The 19,407-nt window shown below is 30.6% G+C and overlaps 1 protein-coding gene across 1 annotated transcript; it reads right to left on the reverse strand.

The window, feature by feature from the left end:
- Positions 1-902: 902 nt before the first annotated feature.
- Positions 903-15,963, reverse strand: LOC107162213 (chitinase-like protein 4). Its single transcript, XM_015509011.2, has 8 exons — positions 15,222-15,963; positions 5,583-5,775; positions 4,349-4,484; positions 3,046-3,296; positions 2,172-2,308; positions 1,746-1,970; positions 1,457-1,672; positions 903-1,404 (listed from the first exon to the last, which is right to left on the reverse strand). Exons 2-8 carry the CDS (start codon positions 5,625-5,627, stop codon positions 1,053-1,055), a joined length of 1,362 nt encoding a protein of 453 aa, XP_015364497.2. The 5' UTR covers positions 5,628-5,775; positions 15,222-15,963; the 3' UTR covers positions 903-1,052.
- Between the last annotated feature and the right edge of the window lie 3,444 nt (positions 15,964-19,407).

Consider the following 19,407-nt stretch of genomic DNA (forward strand, 5'->3'; position numbering starts at 1 on the left):
TATAATTAAGGCCCCGCAGTTCTTAAATGAAATTTTATACTGTTCAGAGATTAGTTAGTTTGAATAATATGTAATGTGACTGTTATTTATTTTGCCCGGGGCCCCGCAAATCCTAGCACCGTCCCTGCTTTTAACCAAACGAAAATGATAAAATAACATATGATGCAAATTCAAATATCTAGGGTCATATCTAAGAGTCATTCGTTTTTATAAAAAAATCACTCTATCAGAAATTGAGTGATTATCCTAGTGTTGTAAAAATTTAAGCTTCAGACGTATTTGAGCTTACAATCAATTTTTTTTTATCATCAGTTCATCACTAACAACAATTTACCAAGAACCTTGTACCTGTAACATTTAATTGACAGAACAATTTTTTTTTTATCAACATAAATCAATTAGGAATAATTGAAAATTGCTTATGCCTATAAAATATAAATAGCTTAGCATGAGTAAAAATGTTTTGAAAATCGTGTGCTGTATTTCTAAAATTGAATTTTTTAAACAAATTGCTATAAAATCAATTATTAATTTCTTCTTCACAACTCATGAAATTATCCATTTTTCAATGCTTCGATAATACATTTGAAATAATAAGATAAACACTTAAGTGTTTTACATGTTTTTAAATTATTAAAATTATAAAATAATTGTTACATATAATGTTTACATAGATTTTATTTTTTATTTTTTATCTTTGCTTATTCTAAAAAACTAACTTAAATTAACTTAATTTTATTTTATACTCTTTTAATCGTTAATAGAAAATACCAAATAGGATAACATAAATAATAAGTATATAACACAGTTGAATTCAAGACAATCAAAATGTTTATTATAATAAAAATTAAACAGTAATCTCAAAATATTATGAAATATTAGTTATTTCAGTACTTATGTAATTAGGTAGGGAGGGACTTAAAAAGTTAAAATCTATTATTTTATGAAAATAAATTACACTGTCTTTTTCATAGGTACATGTAGTATATGTTAGTGACTTATTTGATTTCATGAAAGTTAGAATTTTTTTCACTATTTAGTATTTAATGCAATTAAAATTCATTATTTAATATTTTTTTTATTATTTTAGTTAATGGAAATGTTGACGACGAACATATACTTGAAGCACTATAATCATCAGCGTTTAAAGAAAATACCATTGCACCTCCTAAACCTAAAGTATTAACAAATTCTGCTTTGACTGATAAACTTAGTTGATTATCATAAGATATCCAGTCATCTTTATAATATGAATAAGGCGTCTGGGTGTCATCGTCAAAAACAGTTGAAACATATTCATGTGACACGAACTCGCACACTTCTGGAAAAGTTACAAATCCGTCTTTGCCGATACCAGGACCAGAACTTGGTGAATAAAAATCATGAACTTCTTCATTTATTAATCTAAAATTAAATATTTTAATAGTCATAGATTATTAAAATTATTTAAACTTACTTAAAAGAACGTCCATATGCAGCCATGCCAAGCAAAATCTTATTTTTAGGAACACCCATTGAAATATAATATAATATAGAAGAGTTAACATCTAAATCCTTTAAGTTCCCAGTTTCTTGTAGCGAAGAAAACAAAGGTGAATTTGGCCCAGTTAATGGGAAAGACCAGTGGTAATAATAATAACCATACGACATAACATTAATGAAGTCAAGATAACTAAAAAAAAAAACATGCGCATCATTAGAAAGATGTATTATTTAAAAATAATACTATAATAGCCATTATTTACTTTGTTAAGGAATTGATTTCATAAGATTGTTTGATAATATTAATAGGAGCAGCAACTGCTGCGGTTAAAACAGAGTCAGGTAAATGGTAACGTAAAAATTCTAATAACTTAGAAAATCCATATTTTTCTTCTAAATTGAATAATGGCCACGATGGAAATTCCCAGTCAATATTAATACCATCCAAGTGAAATTCGTTGACAACTGACACGACACTATTGACAAATCTAAAAAAAAATTATCTTAATTAATATAAAAATTATTAATAGCCAACTAAAAATTAACAACACATTTGAAATATATTGTGTAATATAATACCTACATGTCTATGTTTATGTTGGTCAACAAGTATAAAACCAATTAAACAGATTAACTTATCAAAACCTAGGTACCTAAACAATATAAAATATGTATAATATAATACATACTTGTTTAAGTTCTCTACATTTGCAACAACGCTAGGAAAACCTTCATTTGACGGTGAACCATTGGAGAAATGTATGATAGATAGTAATACTTTTAAATTTGGGTTTCTTTCGCGTAAGTTCACTATCTGTCTTAAAATCTGAAAACATAAAATTTGATTTATACTTAATCACTAGCAAAAATTGTCTTTTGTTTATAAAATATTATACACATATTAACTATTTTTTTTAACATACAAGAATAATAACAACAACAGTCAACATAATAAGATAGTTTACAATTTATTATTTTAATTATAGTGATTCAAAAAATCATATCAACACAGCTTATTATACTTGTACATTGGGTATTATATAATATATAATATATATATATTATATATATATGCTAAACCATATGACATGGAATGGAGATCCAGAATAATATAAAGATATACTCATTGAAAAAATTGCCAAAAGAAACATGCTTGACTTCATATTTAATTTCTTTAATCATCATAGCTTTCAATTAAAAATTGTTTAAGCTATATAGAATGTGGTCTCACAAGTCAGTAATTCAAACAATATTATATTAAAATTAAATTTGTAAGATTAAATTGGAAAAAACTAAAAAGGTTTAGTTATACAATTATTAACTAAATCAAACAAAAGATATTTTGAATTGTTATTAGTGGAGGTCAAATGATTTTGTCAGAGGGATATGGCTAACTTTAACATTCATAACGTAATTATTAAAAATACAATATTTAAGGCTATCAGATATTAAACATTGATCAAATTTCATGGGGGTTAGATCTATCTCCCTTATTCCCACCATTTGACCGTCACTGCTTATTACGTATTACTTAATTACCTACATAATAAAAATCTTAGGTACCTGCATATCAAATGAACTTCTGAAATAAACACTGTTACTTTGAACTACTGCAGACGCCACAATTAAATGAGTACATATAGTAGCATCAATATAAGCAGGTTGAAGAAATTTATTAGTATTATCAAATGGTATACTATAATAACAAGCCAAATTATATGACTTAACCATTTTTTTGCTGCGAATAGTGTTGTCATTAGCAGTCCCGTGTGTTGTATAATTTGATTTAGCAACATATGCAGCGATATCCAAATCTGAAATGTGTTCAACAAAATTATCATACAAATACAGAAAATATGAATGCAAATACCAACATTTTATATAGAAATTCTGCTTATTCTGGTAAATAAATATTAAATAAAATAAAATAACTTCCTATAAATAAAGACGTAGATTATAAAATATTATTATAAATATTAATTTTAAGTACCTAAAAGAAGAAAAATGTCTGTTAAGAACTCAAAGTATTAAATAACTTCTAAAATTCCCAGTTTTATCTCTAATTTTATTTTATTTTTTAATATCAATAGAACTTATTGGTGTTAATTTTGTTTTATAACTGTACATTTGAAAATTAAATGTATCCAACATAGGGTTGGGTTTTAGTTATTTTGATTTTGCTATCTTCTTAAATATGTAATTGAAAGAATAAGCTGATTCCAAGGCAAAAAAAAAAAATGTAGAATCACTATAATTAACAATTTTTTGACATAGAACTCTTGATTCCAAGTTCACATATTAATACTACATATAATTCTAAGGACTTTGGCTAGTATTAACTAATATTATTAAATAGCATTCCAATATATAGGTATATGACTTTTAAATAGTAAAATACATTTTATTTTTAAACAATTATAAACTTGATGAACGGATTGATAAAAATATTGTATAAAATGAACGAATGAACCAATATCTCATATAGGTAACCAATAATCAATATTAATTCAAATGTTAACTATAAAACGATGAATTGTCTTTGTGTTGTTTAGACTAATTATTGTTGTATACCTAAAACAATAGTCCGGAAAATAACATATTGTCATCAAAGGTGGCGAACACAAATTAATGGTACCAAATTAGATTCGTATTATAAACGGGTTTTAAGCGACATAATTTATTATTACAACTATTTTTATTTGTATTTTTTTTTTCAGTATATCATCTAACATCTAAAATGTATACCACATAACATATATTAAAATCGTCTAATCTTAATCAAACATTCTAGCCCGATCTGTGACCATGATATAATATTAATATGGTTGGTTAAATTGTTAACTGTTTAGGTATAGTTTCTACTTACGTTGCTGGGTTGGGACGACCTGAGAAGAATTTTGTTTTATTGAATTCAACGGAAATGGTGCGGCCATGGTCTCCGATTTGGCCACTTCTGGACGGCTGGCGAGGGCGGCACATATGCAAACGGCAATCACGAATACCTTGTAATAGAAAAAAAATTTTAATTTGTTATAACAATAATAATGATTATATAATAATATAGTGTTTTTCAAACAAATTTGAATTACTAATCGACAAAAATATTAAATAAAACAAATGCGCGTCGATTAGATGGTAGGAAATTATTTTTTTTCTCATTTCTATTTCGATTGTCCAGATTGTTGAGTAACGTGGTACTATATTGTACCAACGACTATTCCTTCAGACATTATACTGAACAATAATTATTTTTTAATTGAAAACAATCAAGCATATTTAATGATGATTTTTTCTCAGACAAAACAATATTTTTGATTTGATGTTTCTGGTTGAATGTGGTTATTCAAATGTTGATATAATTTAATTAAAAATTAAACCTTACCTAATACCTAACCTTCCAAACTAATGAATAAAGAAATTATGGATTCCTAATTCATTAAACTCCATTTTTGAATAATTTAATATGACAACAACCAACTGTTTAAAATCTAAAATACAGTTCCCACAGTTCTTATGGAATTTCATAACCATGGATTATGCCATAGAGCTCCGTAATATTTAGATGATTAACGATTTTTATAAAGAGGTCATAACCTCGTGGTTTATAAAAATCCCCCAATCTTGATAAATTCATTATTTTATCATCGTCCGTTTATACGTAACATTGTTTTAACATGCATGTCGATTCATTGCCCTCGTAGTGTGGGCTGATGTATTACCAATGATACGTAAAAAGTGCCTATTGAACATCCTGGTGTGCGCATTTAAGTCTTATAAAATACCTGTTATAGTTAACTCGTTTATGTATTCGTATGGGTAGGAAAAAATATCTAAATATATACCTTATGTTAAATTAAAAAAATTGTGTCATTATATTTTCCTACTGTACAATGTGTAAATTATGCTCATTCGCACGTGGTCTTCGTTATTACCAAAAACCTTGGAGTTATTGATAGTATAAAAGTATTTTTAAAGAAAAAAAATAGATAAATTTTAATTTTTAAATAATTTTTAATTGAAATGACTTGTGACTTATACACTTAATAAGTATAATAATAATGATAAATCTAGTTTATACTGTTTATTGGATAGGTACTCACTGTCATGGCGGTTCTTGATGACGATCGACCGGCGTAATTCTTCATGTGGTGTTCAACTGGTGACCGAGTCGTCGAGTCGTGGCAGAGGTATGACACCGTATGAATTGTCGATTGTCATCTTGGCCACGGTATTCTGTGGCTTGGGAGGGGGATGGTAGCATACGTGTCATAGTGAATGGCAAACAAGCCAATCCTGCCAACATGATATAACTTTTTCGTAATACGGTTAAACAAGGGTCATGGTCAGGGGGGTGTAACTCCCATACGACGGAACTGGTACACTCTGATGACAGTCTGTGAGATAAACTCTGGGAGCGCTAGTGATGGCGTTCAGTCAAGCGCATTGCCAACATACCAAAAAACCTAAGACTCCCAGACGTAGGTATTACTGATAATAGTAAACATAACCTCAAATTAAAATATTCTAGAGGCTTTTGAATTTTTTTAACGGTGACAAATTTATCACTTTGCGTTCGTCGTTTGTGCTGTGTGCTAAAAATATCAGGTCTGGTTGTTCTTTGAACTTATTGAAATATCGCGTGTATTGTTTGTATTCTGTGCATTGATTTATTATTTGTTTGTATAAATTAATAATAAATATTTGTTTTAATTAAAATGCCTTCTACTGTGTGTGATGTTATAAATTGTAACTCCACGTACACTGATAAAGTAACACGACGGCATCGTTTAATTTTAATTTAACGTTTGGGTTACAGAGGTCTGGAAACAATAAGTTATTGAACAAGACTGTTGATGATGTTTATAAATCTTATGTCATGTGTGACAAAAATTTTGAACCATGTTATAAAAGTTTGGGATTACATAGGCTGAATAAAAATGCTATGCCAATATTAAATTTACCAGGTAAAGACACTTTTTTTTTATTTTTTATTTTATATATATTATTATATCATTTAATAACTTAAAATATACTTGTTTTTTTTCATAGAAATTATATATGTTGTTAGTGGGTCACATAATATATTGTAAACAACATCTATTCTGTATGAAATCAACTACTTGTAAATTAACCAATCTTTGATTTCAATTTTAATTGGTTGATTTGTATTAGTTAATTTAGAAAATTTGATATCCAAATATAAGATCTTCGTACGCTGATGTCAATAATTGGTTTGTTTTTGATCTCAAATATAAATATTGTATGATGTAGTTTTTCGTTTGCTAAGTTAAATTGTAGTCTCAGAAATACGTATTATGTACTAGCAACCTAAATTGTGATGTTTATGATGAGTATCTGTTTTTTGTTAAATAAAGAAGCATGTCTAAAAAAATTGCTTGAAACTGTAGTTATTGTATGTGTTTATTAATGTATTAATGGATGTTTGATTTATAAATTGCTTGTTCATTTCACTTTACTTATTAATATTACGTTTCAACTTTCAGGTATGATTGAGATGTTCAACGTCGACAATGAGAGTGACTCAGCAAATGCAGTATGTACAGAGGCGCAAATCTAGGGGTGCAGGGGGGCAACTGCCCCCTTAATTTGGTAGGTAGGTGGTCAATTGATTGATACTCGATGGTCAATTTTCAGACATTACAATACAATAAGCATACATCAATACACTTATATTATATTAAATTTTTATTTGATACATTTTAATATTATTATTTACTTATTACTTGAATACTTTTGTTTTGCCCCCCATAATTTGAATAGTTTGCGCCTCTAGTATGTATGATGAATGTATCTACAGTTTCTTCTGTCATGGACATCATCAGTGTAAAAGAAAGTAACTATAACCTTTTTTTGTATATTTGTTAAGAATTGAAATTGAGTTTATATAACTGCAATCAAGTATAACATAATGTCTTGATTATTTATTTGGGGAGACAAATTATTTTTTTCTTTCAAAAACTTGTTCTATTCATACAAAGTAATAGTAGGTATAGTGAAATTGAACATAATATAATTTCAAATTTTAAATCTTGTTAATATTCTACTGAAAGTAATAATATGATATTTTGTGATAAAAAGTCATTTGTTTCCCAATTAATGTTACAATTCCTACTTTCTTAAATGTTAATACTGGTAGAAGCAGACAGTTAATTATATATTCTAATAAAACATTATTAATTATTAACTTTTTATCATTTTCAAGGTGTGGACCAAAATGAAAGTACTCCTTTGCTGCCAAGGATATTGTTTAACATGAAAAAAACCGTTAAAGCTTATTAAAAGACATTAACATTCAATGAAGAGCACAGTTGACACTTCGCAAAGCTCTTTTATACAATTCTGTGAGAGTGTACAAACGTCAAAATTTAATACTAAAGAAACAATATTCAGATGATAAACAGAGAATTAAAATTGCCGATACATACATAAACTCAAATGCAAACTCTTTAAATGGACTAAATCCGTTTACACAGAATTTTATTGAATCCCAAATGCGGATACAACCCCAGAAGATAAAGCACTTGTGTGCATGGTTCGAGGTATCAGAAAAAAATTTAAACAGTCAGTCGCATTTTACCTCACTACCAGCAACACGAATGGTCCAAAGTTTGCCAACATTATCAAAGAAGTGATAGAAGCTTTACAATCAACTGGTATTACCGTCATATTTACTGTATGTGACTAAGCACCTACTAATGTGGCTGCGTAAATAGATTACGTCAAGAAACAAACACTAAATATACGAAGAAAGAAAAAGAAAACCGTCTTTTTGGTTTTGAAATAAATGATAAGGAAATCATTCCTCTATTTGATGTTCCAAATCTTTTGAAAGGTCTTAGAAACAACCTTATAACAAAAGATCTAAATTTTGTTTACGACAACAGCCAAAAAACAGGCTTCTTGGAAGCACATAACTCAGTTTTATGAGTTTGATAAAGATCAGAGCACAGAAGGAGATCGTTTAGTACCCAAACTTACTGATACTCATGTATATGAAGAAAAAATTAAGAAAATGAAAGTGTCACATGCTGCGCAGGTATTTAGTCAACGAGTCGGTGCAATAATGAAGAGGATTGCTGTTGTGCAAACCGAGTGAGTTAATAACAAAATATTACAAAATCTTAACAGACCTTTTTTTTGTTAATTTTATTGTACATCTAAATTGCTTTTATTTTTTACAGGTATTGATCGTGAAGCTACAGACACTGGTCAGTTGTGCTTATTTGTTGACAACCTGTTTGGTAGTGCAAATGGAAATGTCATAAAACCAACACCTGGCAAGGATCTTCGTAGCGCAGTCACATTGACCTCTCCTCACTGGTATTTTGGATAAAAGCTTTAGACGTTCTACGAAGTATGAAATATGAAGCAACAAAAAAATTCCATCAATTGCCAACTGGATAACTACCATTCAAGGACTTCAGCTAATTTGTAAGCGACATCTAAAGGCAGGTTTCAAATACATTCTTCTAAAAATTTCAATCAAGACCCCATAGAAATTTTTTTTGGATCAATTAGAAGTCACGGATTAAGAAACATCAACCCAACAGCTGCAAATTTTATTTCTTCATTTAAATCTCTAGTGATCAATAATTTTACTCTACTCATTCTGTTGGTGCAAATTGTGAAGTCGATGATAGTGATGGCATTTTGGACAACTTGAAAGCTTTTTTATTCAATGAAATCCCCTTAAATGAAGAAAATGAAGATAAAGAAAATTTCTCTGCTCAAAATGATGCTTTGACTACATTCTCTACATTAGAACAAACTGGAAGTTTAATTAACTCTGGCAGTAGAGCATACGTCAGCGGCTGGATTATAAAAAAAATTTAAAAAAATTGTACAGTTAGCATTTCAAAATTCTCAACATCGAAAATCCTAAAGGAGAATTTCATTATTCAAGCTCGCCAATACATAGATTGTAATTTATTATATCCTGACCAAGATACCATAGATTTATATAGTTTCATTATACAGCTTTTTAATTAAAATTTTCATAAATTTGTATTTAAAAATAATGGTTTTAATGAGTTTCTCTCATTAATTTCAAAATGTGCTCCTATTGAAAATTTTAAATGTTCAAATCATGATTTAAGTAATATGTTCCTTATAACTGCTTGTAAACTTTTAACCTACAGTTATATTAATAACATCAATAGAATTTTAAGCAAAGGAGAAAAATCAAATACATTGGATCCAATTAAACAATCTGCTAGTTTGTATAGTATAGTTGTATAGATCAAAGTATTATTCTAATCAAAGCGTCTTTCGATGTGCCCCTGAAAAATGTAAATCTGTCATTTTCACTCGATGTAGATATTTAAACAATTTTAGCACATGTATTAATAATTAAGTCATCCCCTTTGTACCTTGCATTACCTATTTAGGCATCACTCTCGACCCCAAATTGCCCTGGGTACCACATATTTTATCACTCACGGCTTTTGTTTTTCGGTGGTCCAACTTCCTTGGATCTGTAACAAGTAGTTGGTGGGGTTCTCACCCTTCAAATCTATTATCTATATATATGTTTATTATAAGCTCCAAACTCGATTATGGATGCTTTCTTTTTGGGCCAGCTTCTATTTTTAATTGGAAAAAAAAATTAATGAACTCCAAACCTCATGCCATAGAACTAAGCTACATATTTTGTGAGTGTCATAGGCATAAATTTAATCCAATAAAGTTAATTATTAATTAAAATATTAATAAAATTAATAACTAAAATGAAATACAATTGTGTCACTATCTTTCCCCCAAAAAATTTACTAAAGGTTGTTTTTTGTAACGTTGTTAATTGTTATTGGTTTTAATTTAAGGCTGTGAATTATTCATAACTATTTATTATTGCTTTCGCATTATTCATTTCGCGTTTTTGCAATATTCATAAAAAATTATTGTGATTCATTAGGTTAAAACAATTGACACTATTTAAATTCCCAAAAGAAAACCAATTATCGGCTTCTATACTTGAGAAGTAAAGAGATTGTGTTCTATCAGAGAAAATGATACAAATTCCAATTGGGAAACCAACAATTCACTACAGTCTTCAGGGTGATGTAAAGAAATGTTTGAATTTAGATACGACGCTTCAATCAAATATGAGGATGATTCCCATGGTTTTTATTGACAGTATGACTACAATTTGTAAGTTTTTCCTGGCAGTGAAATGGCCTCTTAAAGCACCCGGTTTTTGCTGTTCTGGAGGAAAAAACGAAATCGCTTATCCATAAGAAGTATTGAAAATACTTAGTTTAATTAACAATAACACACATAAACACTTTAAAGTTTTTCTTGACAATATACGGAAGTATAATTCAGCCTTTTAAATTACGTCTTATGGTGTAACTGAAATAAGACACGAAAATGTCATGCCTACATTTAAAATTCAATGTCAGGTATATCGTGCAGTTGGTTCACTATTACTAAGCATGAAGGAAGAATTTTTAAAATATATTGAAACATTACTACCGAATTCAGCTGACTTCAAAGTGATTATTAGAGCCGATCGAAAACCATCAAATGAACACAGAAGCTATTTCAATGATATACAGTCAGATGAAATGGAAATACTAATTGTTGGCCAATAATTTACTGAAAAAGACATTATACTTCGGTCTAAATATTGTACTCTTCAGAAAAAATATTTATATTTGACTTTTCCTTAACCTGACATTTTATTTTACAATAGGTACATAAAAGATAAAAGAATTAAAATTGTTGATCTATAAATAAACAGGTTTATGATAAAAATAAATGGGTATAATGTGTATGTAAGGACAATAATTATTGTCAATAAACATTACACTGCTAATTTTTTAATCCTTCATAAAAATATCTAAAATTATAATTGAAGGCGTGGGTGCAACAACCAGATATCTCCATCTAATAAAAATGTTCTAAACCAAAGTTCGACATCTCCGGTTTCTTTATGGAAACGAGGCTCAATTTTGGAGAGGGAATGAAGGGTAAGCGTTGGCGCATAAGACAGATGATCGGTGAGTTAAGATAGTAGTTTGAGGAAGAGAAAGGTATATGAAATGGAACAGATGATCGTGTACGGCGGGAGCGGATATTAAATGAGACATGGGATAGTGATTCAGGACTGTCAATTTTAGATGAAAGAAGATTGAAGAGAAATGTCAAGTTAGCTGAATGACGACGATCGGCGAGGCTTTCTAAGGAAAAGAAGCGTTGGATTGGCGTGTAATCGTGAGGTGGACAGACTATCTTTAGTTTGTAAGTAGCTTGGCGGAGGAATTTTCTTTGAACCCTTTCCATCATGCTACGTGTGGAAGCGGTGGACGGGTCCCAGAGGACGGAACCATACTCAAGGATGAGACGGACTAGGGAGCAGAAAAGAGTTTTTAGAGGGGAGAGCAAGTGGAAGTCTGAAGAGACACGGTTTATGAAACCTAGCAGTTTAAGAGCTTTACAACATATTATCTGAATATGCATATTAGGGCACAGGTTCCGTGTGAGAGTAAATCCTAAATGCTTTACATAATTATTACAGGTTGTTAAGGCGGTATTGTTTATGGAGTAAATATGCTCGATTACAGCATTAATACGACAAAAAGTTATTACTGAACATTTAGCTATATTAAGAGCTAGCCCCAAAGATTCACCCCACGCAACTAATCGCTGAAGGTCGTTTTTAAGAAGGCGACAGTCAGAGATGGATTTTATACGGAAAAAGATTTTCATATCATCAGCAAAGATAAGAAGTTTGGCATGCTGGAGGACGGAGTCAGCTGAGCTTACGGATAGGGCAAACAGAAGTGGAGAAAGAACAGCACCTTGTGAAACACCTGAGGAGGGGGTAAAGTGGTCCGAAGAGGTGGAATCAACAGTTACCTATTGGATCCTATTTGTAATGTATGAGAGAAACCAGGAAAGTAGTGGTTCGCCGATTCCTATAGAGTCTAGAGTCGACATAAGATGATTATGAATTATGATCAACACAATCGAAAGCCTTGGAGAAATCTGTGTAGATTACATCTACTTGGCAGTTATTGCGAAAAGAATCATATATATATGAATGTAGACTAAGGTTACAAGTAATAGTTGATCTACCAGGACGGAAGCCATGCTGCTCATCAATTAGGATATGATTCAAGGGAGAACGAATCGAATTAAGAACAAGCATTTCAAATATTTTGGATAAATGAGGGAGGATAGTTATGGGACGATAGTTCGAAACATCAGTTGAATCACCAGACTTAAGTATGGGTCTAATAGAGCCAAGTTTAAGTGCAGACGGAAAAATACCCAAGTCGATAGAACGCCTAAACAATAACCATAACGGTTCTGCAAGAACAGATCGAAGTCTGTATAAGAAATCACCCTGGATACCATCAGGACCAACAGACTTAATATTGCGATGGGAACATAAGCATTTGTAGACGTCACTGATCGAAAAATAGGCATTAGACGGGAGCGGAAAGAGGCAGATAGGATGTAATGTTTGGGATGGAGTCGGTGAAGGCTGGGTGAACACGGAGGAAAAATATGCAGCAAAAAGGTTAGCAGTATCGGAAAGAGATGTACTTTGTTTACCATGTAGTGAAACACATGAAGGTATAGGTTGAGAAGAGCGGTTTTTTCTAATAAAACTCCAAAAGTATTGTGGTTTGTGTAATAGGGAGGACTCGGTACGTGAGACAAAATTGTAGTAGCATTGTTTGGAGATGAATTTAAATTTAGCGCGAAGAAGTGAAAAATACTTGTAATCTGATAATAGCTGGGATGACTTAAATTTGGCGTGAGCGCGAGACTTAGCAAACACTAGTTCTTTGAACTCCTTAGTGTACCAAGACGGGAAAGTAGAGGGGCGAAAAGAGATTTTAGGAACAAAAGTTAAAATTGAATAATGGAGGGCATCAAGGAAGACAGACATGAAATCATCAGGGGAGTATGACAGAAATGTACTTTTCCATTTGAAATGGTTAAAGAAATTAGTGATCTGCATATAATCAGCCTTACTAAAGTTAAAAAAGGATTTGAGGGAAACAGATTGAGGAGCATAAATGGGGAGATTTATAGAGAGTGAGAGAGGTGGATGGTACGTGTCGGCAGGCACGGCATGCAGGGTCAAGAGCATGTTTAACAGTTATGGAGTTAAGGTAAGAGAATATGAGATCGAGAAGAGAGTGGTAAGAATTTAATATGTAGTTATGTTGGAAGAATCCGCGAATGGCGAGTTTTTCAGAAATGGCAGTATATTCAGAGATTGTTTGCGATAGGAAACATACGCCATGCGCATCATTTGACTATGAAATAAATGGAAGATTATAATCACCAGTGAGGATAAAACTATGGTTTAGGTAGTTTTGAATAATAAAATCAATTGTATTTAGATGAGTAGTATAAAGCTCAATGGGCGACGAAGGTGGTATATAAAAACTGCAAATTATAATATTTAAGGAGTTATAAGAGAAGCGGACAAATAGTTGCTCAACATTGTTATAAGGTATAATAAGGGGGAAGAATCTATGTCTTCACTAACAGCTACTAACACACCACCACCGCGGTTACAGGAGCTGGTTTGTGGAGACCTGTCGCATCTATAAATATTGTAATTATCGAGACCAAGCTCAGAAGAGTAAAAACTATTAGAGAGCCAAGTTTCCGTAAGAGCAATAAAGAAATAGTTAAAACATGAAGTATTACAATTAAAATTTACAAGTTTAGTACGAAGGCCGTGACAATTCTGGTAGAATCCATTGATGTTGCATGTAAAGGGGGTGTTGGCGTTGTTTATTGTTGAGGACGATGTTGAACTCGGATGTCGTTTTTGAACGGGAAATTATGCACGGAGAACCGTTTTTGAACGTGATGGTTAGGTTATTTTCACCTGCAGCAACTCGACGATCTAACTCAAGGTGACAGGTACGAAGTTGTTGACGTTCAAGAAAAATTTTGTCAGACGTTAGAACAGCAGAAGCAGCTTCACAGGAGCCAAAAATAACTTTTAGAGGCCGAGTTGAAGTTGAGATTGGTTTACCAAGTCGGAACGATTTGAAATCAGTGTTTGAATCGGTAGAGAGTTTAGAAAATATATCGCGTGCCGAGACCTTATCGGCGTTGATTTTAGTAGGGAGATCACTCGACGTGGATTCAGGTAGACCATACATAATGACATTGAGTTTGCATCGATCCCGCTCGGTAAATTCTTGTAAGACATCTGAAATTTGGGTGGATGGGACGGTTGATAGATTTGAAGTCTTTGACTCTGGAGGTAGAACAAGGATTTAAGGAGGTCAACTTTAGTACGGAGCTCAGAAATTTCGAGCGAGAGCGAATCAAATCGCGAAGTGAGATTATTGATATTCGTTTTAAGGTCTGAACCTAAGGATTTATGGCCAGCCAACAATTTATCTTGAGATGATTGGATATGTTCAATAGCTTTTAAGATGTCATTGTTCGAAGTGCATTTCTTAGAAGTAGTGGAAGTTGTAGAACCCGAACGGGTAGTAGGTGGTGAAGGCCTAGACATAGTTTGAAGTGGACAAGTAGAAGTAGAAAAAGAACGAAGTTTATGTTGAGGGACAACTGGCGTGCACTACGACACGCTGTATAAGAGAAGTTTCTGCGCACACAGTGTATACGATGAGAGTGAACGGGTCGTATCTCGAATCGGCAAAAGTAATTACCGGGCGGCGCGATAATGCAGTCCGTGTGTTCGTCGAGCAGATAATAATATAAATAAAACTTACGTATTTACGGCGGCCAAGTATAAGTATGGGGAAACCACAGTAATTGTCCTTGTGAGGAGAGTTTTGGGCGAACTGACACAAAAATGACACCAATCAAAGGACGCACTTATAACAAAACAGTTAAAACAAAGTACGCAAAAAACTGGCTACTATAAACAGAAATATGTGATGAAAGAAGCACAGTTTTAATGCAAAGTTATGAATGTAAATATGTTATAAAAATTAAAACTGTTTTTAACCGCAAAAAGTGTTTTACATTTTTTGCGATAGTTTGACATACGACATATGGTGCAAAATATATTATTTAGCCGATGACGTCTTAAGAGGACATCGCACCTGCATGTGTTGTCTCCGTCTTATACACGTACGACATAGGAAATGTTCGTTCGCTAGTTTCAATAAGGTATTGTCAATTTTAATATTAGAGTGAATCCACCTATTATCAAACTTTTAGGTACCTAGCAACATTATCTGTGTTCTCTCGTGGGTTTTTTACAATATTTTAATTTTTAAGTGAGTTATGGGTATGTAAATTATGAATATTTTAAAATGTTCATACTCACTTAAAAATTAAAATATCGTAAAAAACCAACGAGAGAACACAGATAATGTTGCTACCTAAAAGTTTGATACTAGGTGGATTCACTCTAATATCAAAACTGATAATACCCTATTGAAATTAGCAAACGATAATTTGCTCGGTCGTACGTGTGTAAGACGGAGACAACACATGCGGGTTAGACGTCCTCTTAAATGGAATGAACGTAAAACGATAATAATTATTTTATAAAAGTTTGATAGATATCTCATTACACGTTATTATAATATCAGTTTAAAAATATTAAAAATCATCAACATCGACAAGATTTATTTTATAGTTAAAAATATTTCAAGGGTCAAGGATCAACATAAGTAGTTCAATGGTTCAATCCTTCAAGGCTTCAATCTATAATCAAATAATCTAAATAATATATTATATGATACATAAATAATACATTTTTTTATATATATTGTTATTGAAAGTTCAAATTTGGAAGAATTTACTTATAAAGCTTAGAACAACGATTTCAGTTATTTTGTGTTGTAATAAAAAAAAAAATTATTCGATAAAGTATATTTTATACAAAATAGGTTCAACATACTCAAATGCAATGTTTTTTACCAAAATATATTTAGCAATTTAACCTAATGTAATACTTTAATGTTGAATAGATAATAATATTAATAATAAAGTGAATCACTCTAATCAAATTAATATTATAAAATACGCATACTTTCAACTTTGTATAGTATTATAGGAATTGTATTTCGTAGATATTCAATGACTAGGTATATATAATTTAATTAATTTTTAATTTGAGATAATAACTTATGACTTATGAGGAACTTTGAATTAAAATATCAAGCTTTATGACAGTTGACTGGCAAATCACAAGCGAATATTTTACAATCATAAATCGAAAAAACCAATAGAAAATAAAACAAGTGTAGGTATACCTAATACCACAGAATTTTCTAAAATATTTTGAAATAATATCATGTTTAGTTAAATCATGCCGGTTATTTTAAATATTTGATAAAAATTCTAAGTAGGTAGGTACTTATAACAACTATCTACAGTTATTCATTTTTGAATCATAACAAAATAAATTGTGATGACAAATGGTAGATATTACTGTTTTCCCAATTATTTTGGTAAGTTCTGAGAATTTTACATTTGACTAGGTATCTATAACGACTATAAGTATTTAATATACCAACTTGTACTAATTTTCTACCATAATAATTGAGAATAGCACAGAATTCCAAATATATAATAATATATAGTTATATTAATTATTATATTACCACATATATACGTCATATAATACAGTTTTGGTAGAATTATGATATTATTAATAGGTATATAAATGTATATTGATGGCTATCTACGTTTTTTGTTATTTAATTGTTTATTTAATTCATATTATTATTCAATATAATAAGATAATATTTAATCGACTAAAATTATACCAATAACGAAGGTCAACACCATTTGGGCGACAGATATAACTATACCTATAACTACCGGGTATAATTTTTTAGGCGTTGAAATACTCTGTATTCTCTACTTACGTCATACAAAACGTATTGACGCACTAAAAACCACTATACCTACCTATAAATAATCGTTTTTAAGTTGTTGAACCGACTCCTATACTATTACGCCAACTGCCAACAGCTGTAAATTTACATCATAAACGTCAAAAGCGATTGGAACTTGTTTTTAATCTTTTTATGCATATTAGGTGTATGTATACAATATACATATATATATATACCTATTGTTGTATTGTCGTGGAATTGTAGGGTACTTGAATGTTGAATGCACTATTTTTGAATTTCATTAGGGATCATAATAATATAGGTAGATAACTATTTACAATATTCTACAGATTTCAATGGGAGATTACTATCTCACCCAAAACATCAGTTTCTCAAGGCTTGAAACTGAAATTTTTTCCAAATTCCGATTTCGGTTTCGAATAACGGTATTTATTTTTTGAAGTTTCGATTTCGGTTTTAGTTTTGGATATCGGTATTGATATTTTTCGTTTTCGTGCTCAGTTTCGATTTCGATATCGATTTTTAACGGTTTTAATCGGTATTCATTACCGGTTTCAAGCCTTGCATTTTATACCTCTCAACAATAACATTAGCAGAAATCCTAGTTTGACATTAAAAAGTCCATTAGTTCCACTAATTCACTATTAATAAGTTAACCTAAGTAAATAAATAAAATATGTTTAATTTTCAACAGTACAAAGTGACCTAGGAGTAGTAGGTATTTAGAGTAACATCCGATTAATTGTTTTTTTCTCATCATTAGTCAAGAAATTACACCAAAATGGCATAATAATATACCAAATGCTAAATATATTTTGTAGTTCCAAATTTTTAAGTTGAATTATATATATATATATATACTATATAAGTGTATGTGTGTGTGTGTGTGTGTGTATAGAAATAGAACAAAATATCTAATTTTTAAAAATTCAAATTTAATACATTACACTGAAATACTCAATGACGATAGTAACTCGACGCAGGTTACAGCTGATTTTTTCTTTTAGAGCATATCATGATTATGTATTTTCAAAAGAAAATATATTAATATAGGTAAAATAAGTAAAAATACATATAATGTATACTCCATAATATACCAACCCAATTACGAGGATTTGAATGTTATATAAAAGGCTTTGGCCAAGATTTCGGATTTTCCACTGGAGCCTTAATTTTTATTTTTCACATTTCTGTATTTACCATTAATTCTAATGCAGATAGTAAGTAAGAACTTACTCGGGTACTCAAGTAAAGTTTTACTAATTAGTACATATTTCTTATCTTGGATCAGTGAATAATACAATGGTGAGCGGATAGGACTTACCTATTAAAAAAATTGTTCGAGTATGTTATTTTATTACCTACTCTATTTAATTTCATTCCACTACCTCTCTACCATTCGACCATCTAATCTCTTATTACGAATTATTGTCATTATTAGACATTAGTGATTTTTGCAACTGTTCCACAATGATGATGGACGATGGTATATTATGAAATACAAAAAATAAATAGCGTCAGCAAAAAATTGTACATGTATAATATTATACACTGAGTATATTATTTATAATTTACGATAATCTATGCTATTATTAATACCTATGATTAATAAAGGCTTATTCCTTATGTTTCCAGATGGCCGTTATTAATAATCTTATAGCCTTGGATCACCATTCAAACAAACCGAGGAATGGTCGATTGAATCTTCCAGTCATCATTCCATTAAAAATTATTATTATTTTATAGTAGTTACTTTACATCTACATTCTACTTGTTGCTTAAATTCAAGTCCTAAATAGGTACGCAATTTCATTAATAATAAAAAAATTCTACCTATATAATATGTATAATATATATACACTATATTTATGCGTAATATAGCGTCAACAATTATGTGATACAATTATATGTTGCTACGACACATTTACCTAATGCAATTTAAATACCCGTAGGTATCTTTCATACTTAAGAGGACGTCACACCCGCATGTGTTGTCTCCGTCGTACAAGTGCGTAGAATAGCAAATTTTACGCTCAGCAGATCACGTTTATCTCCGTTAATTTAAAATTTAGAGTGAATT

The sequence above is a fragment of the Diuraphis noxia genome, unplaced genomic scaffold (genome assembly GCF_037042655.1).
Source record: "Diuraphis noxia isolate RWA-SAM2 unplaced genomic scaffold, SU_Dnox_SAM2 contig0001, whole genome shotgun sequence".
Classification (NCBI taxonomy): Eukaryota; Metazoa; Arthropoda; class Insecta; order Hemiptera; family Aphididae; genus Diuraphis; species Diuraphis noxia.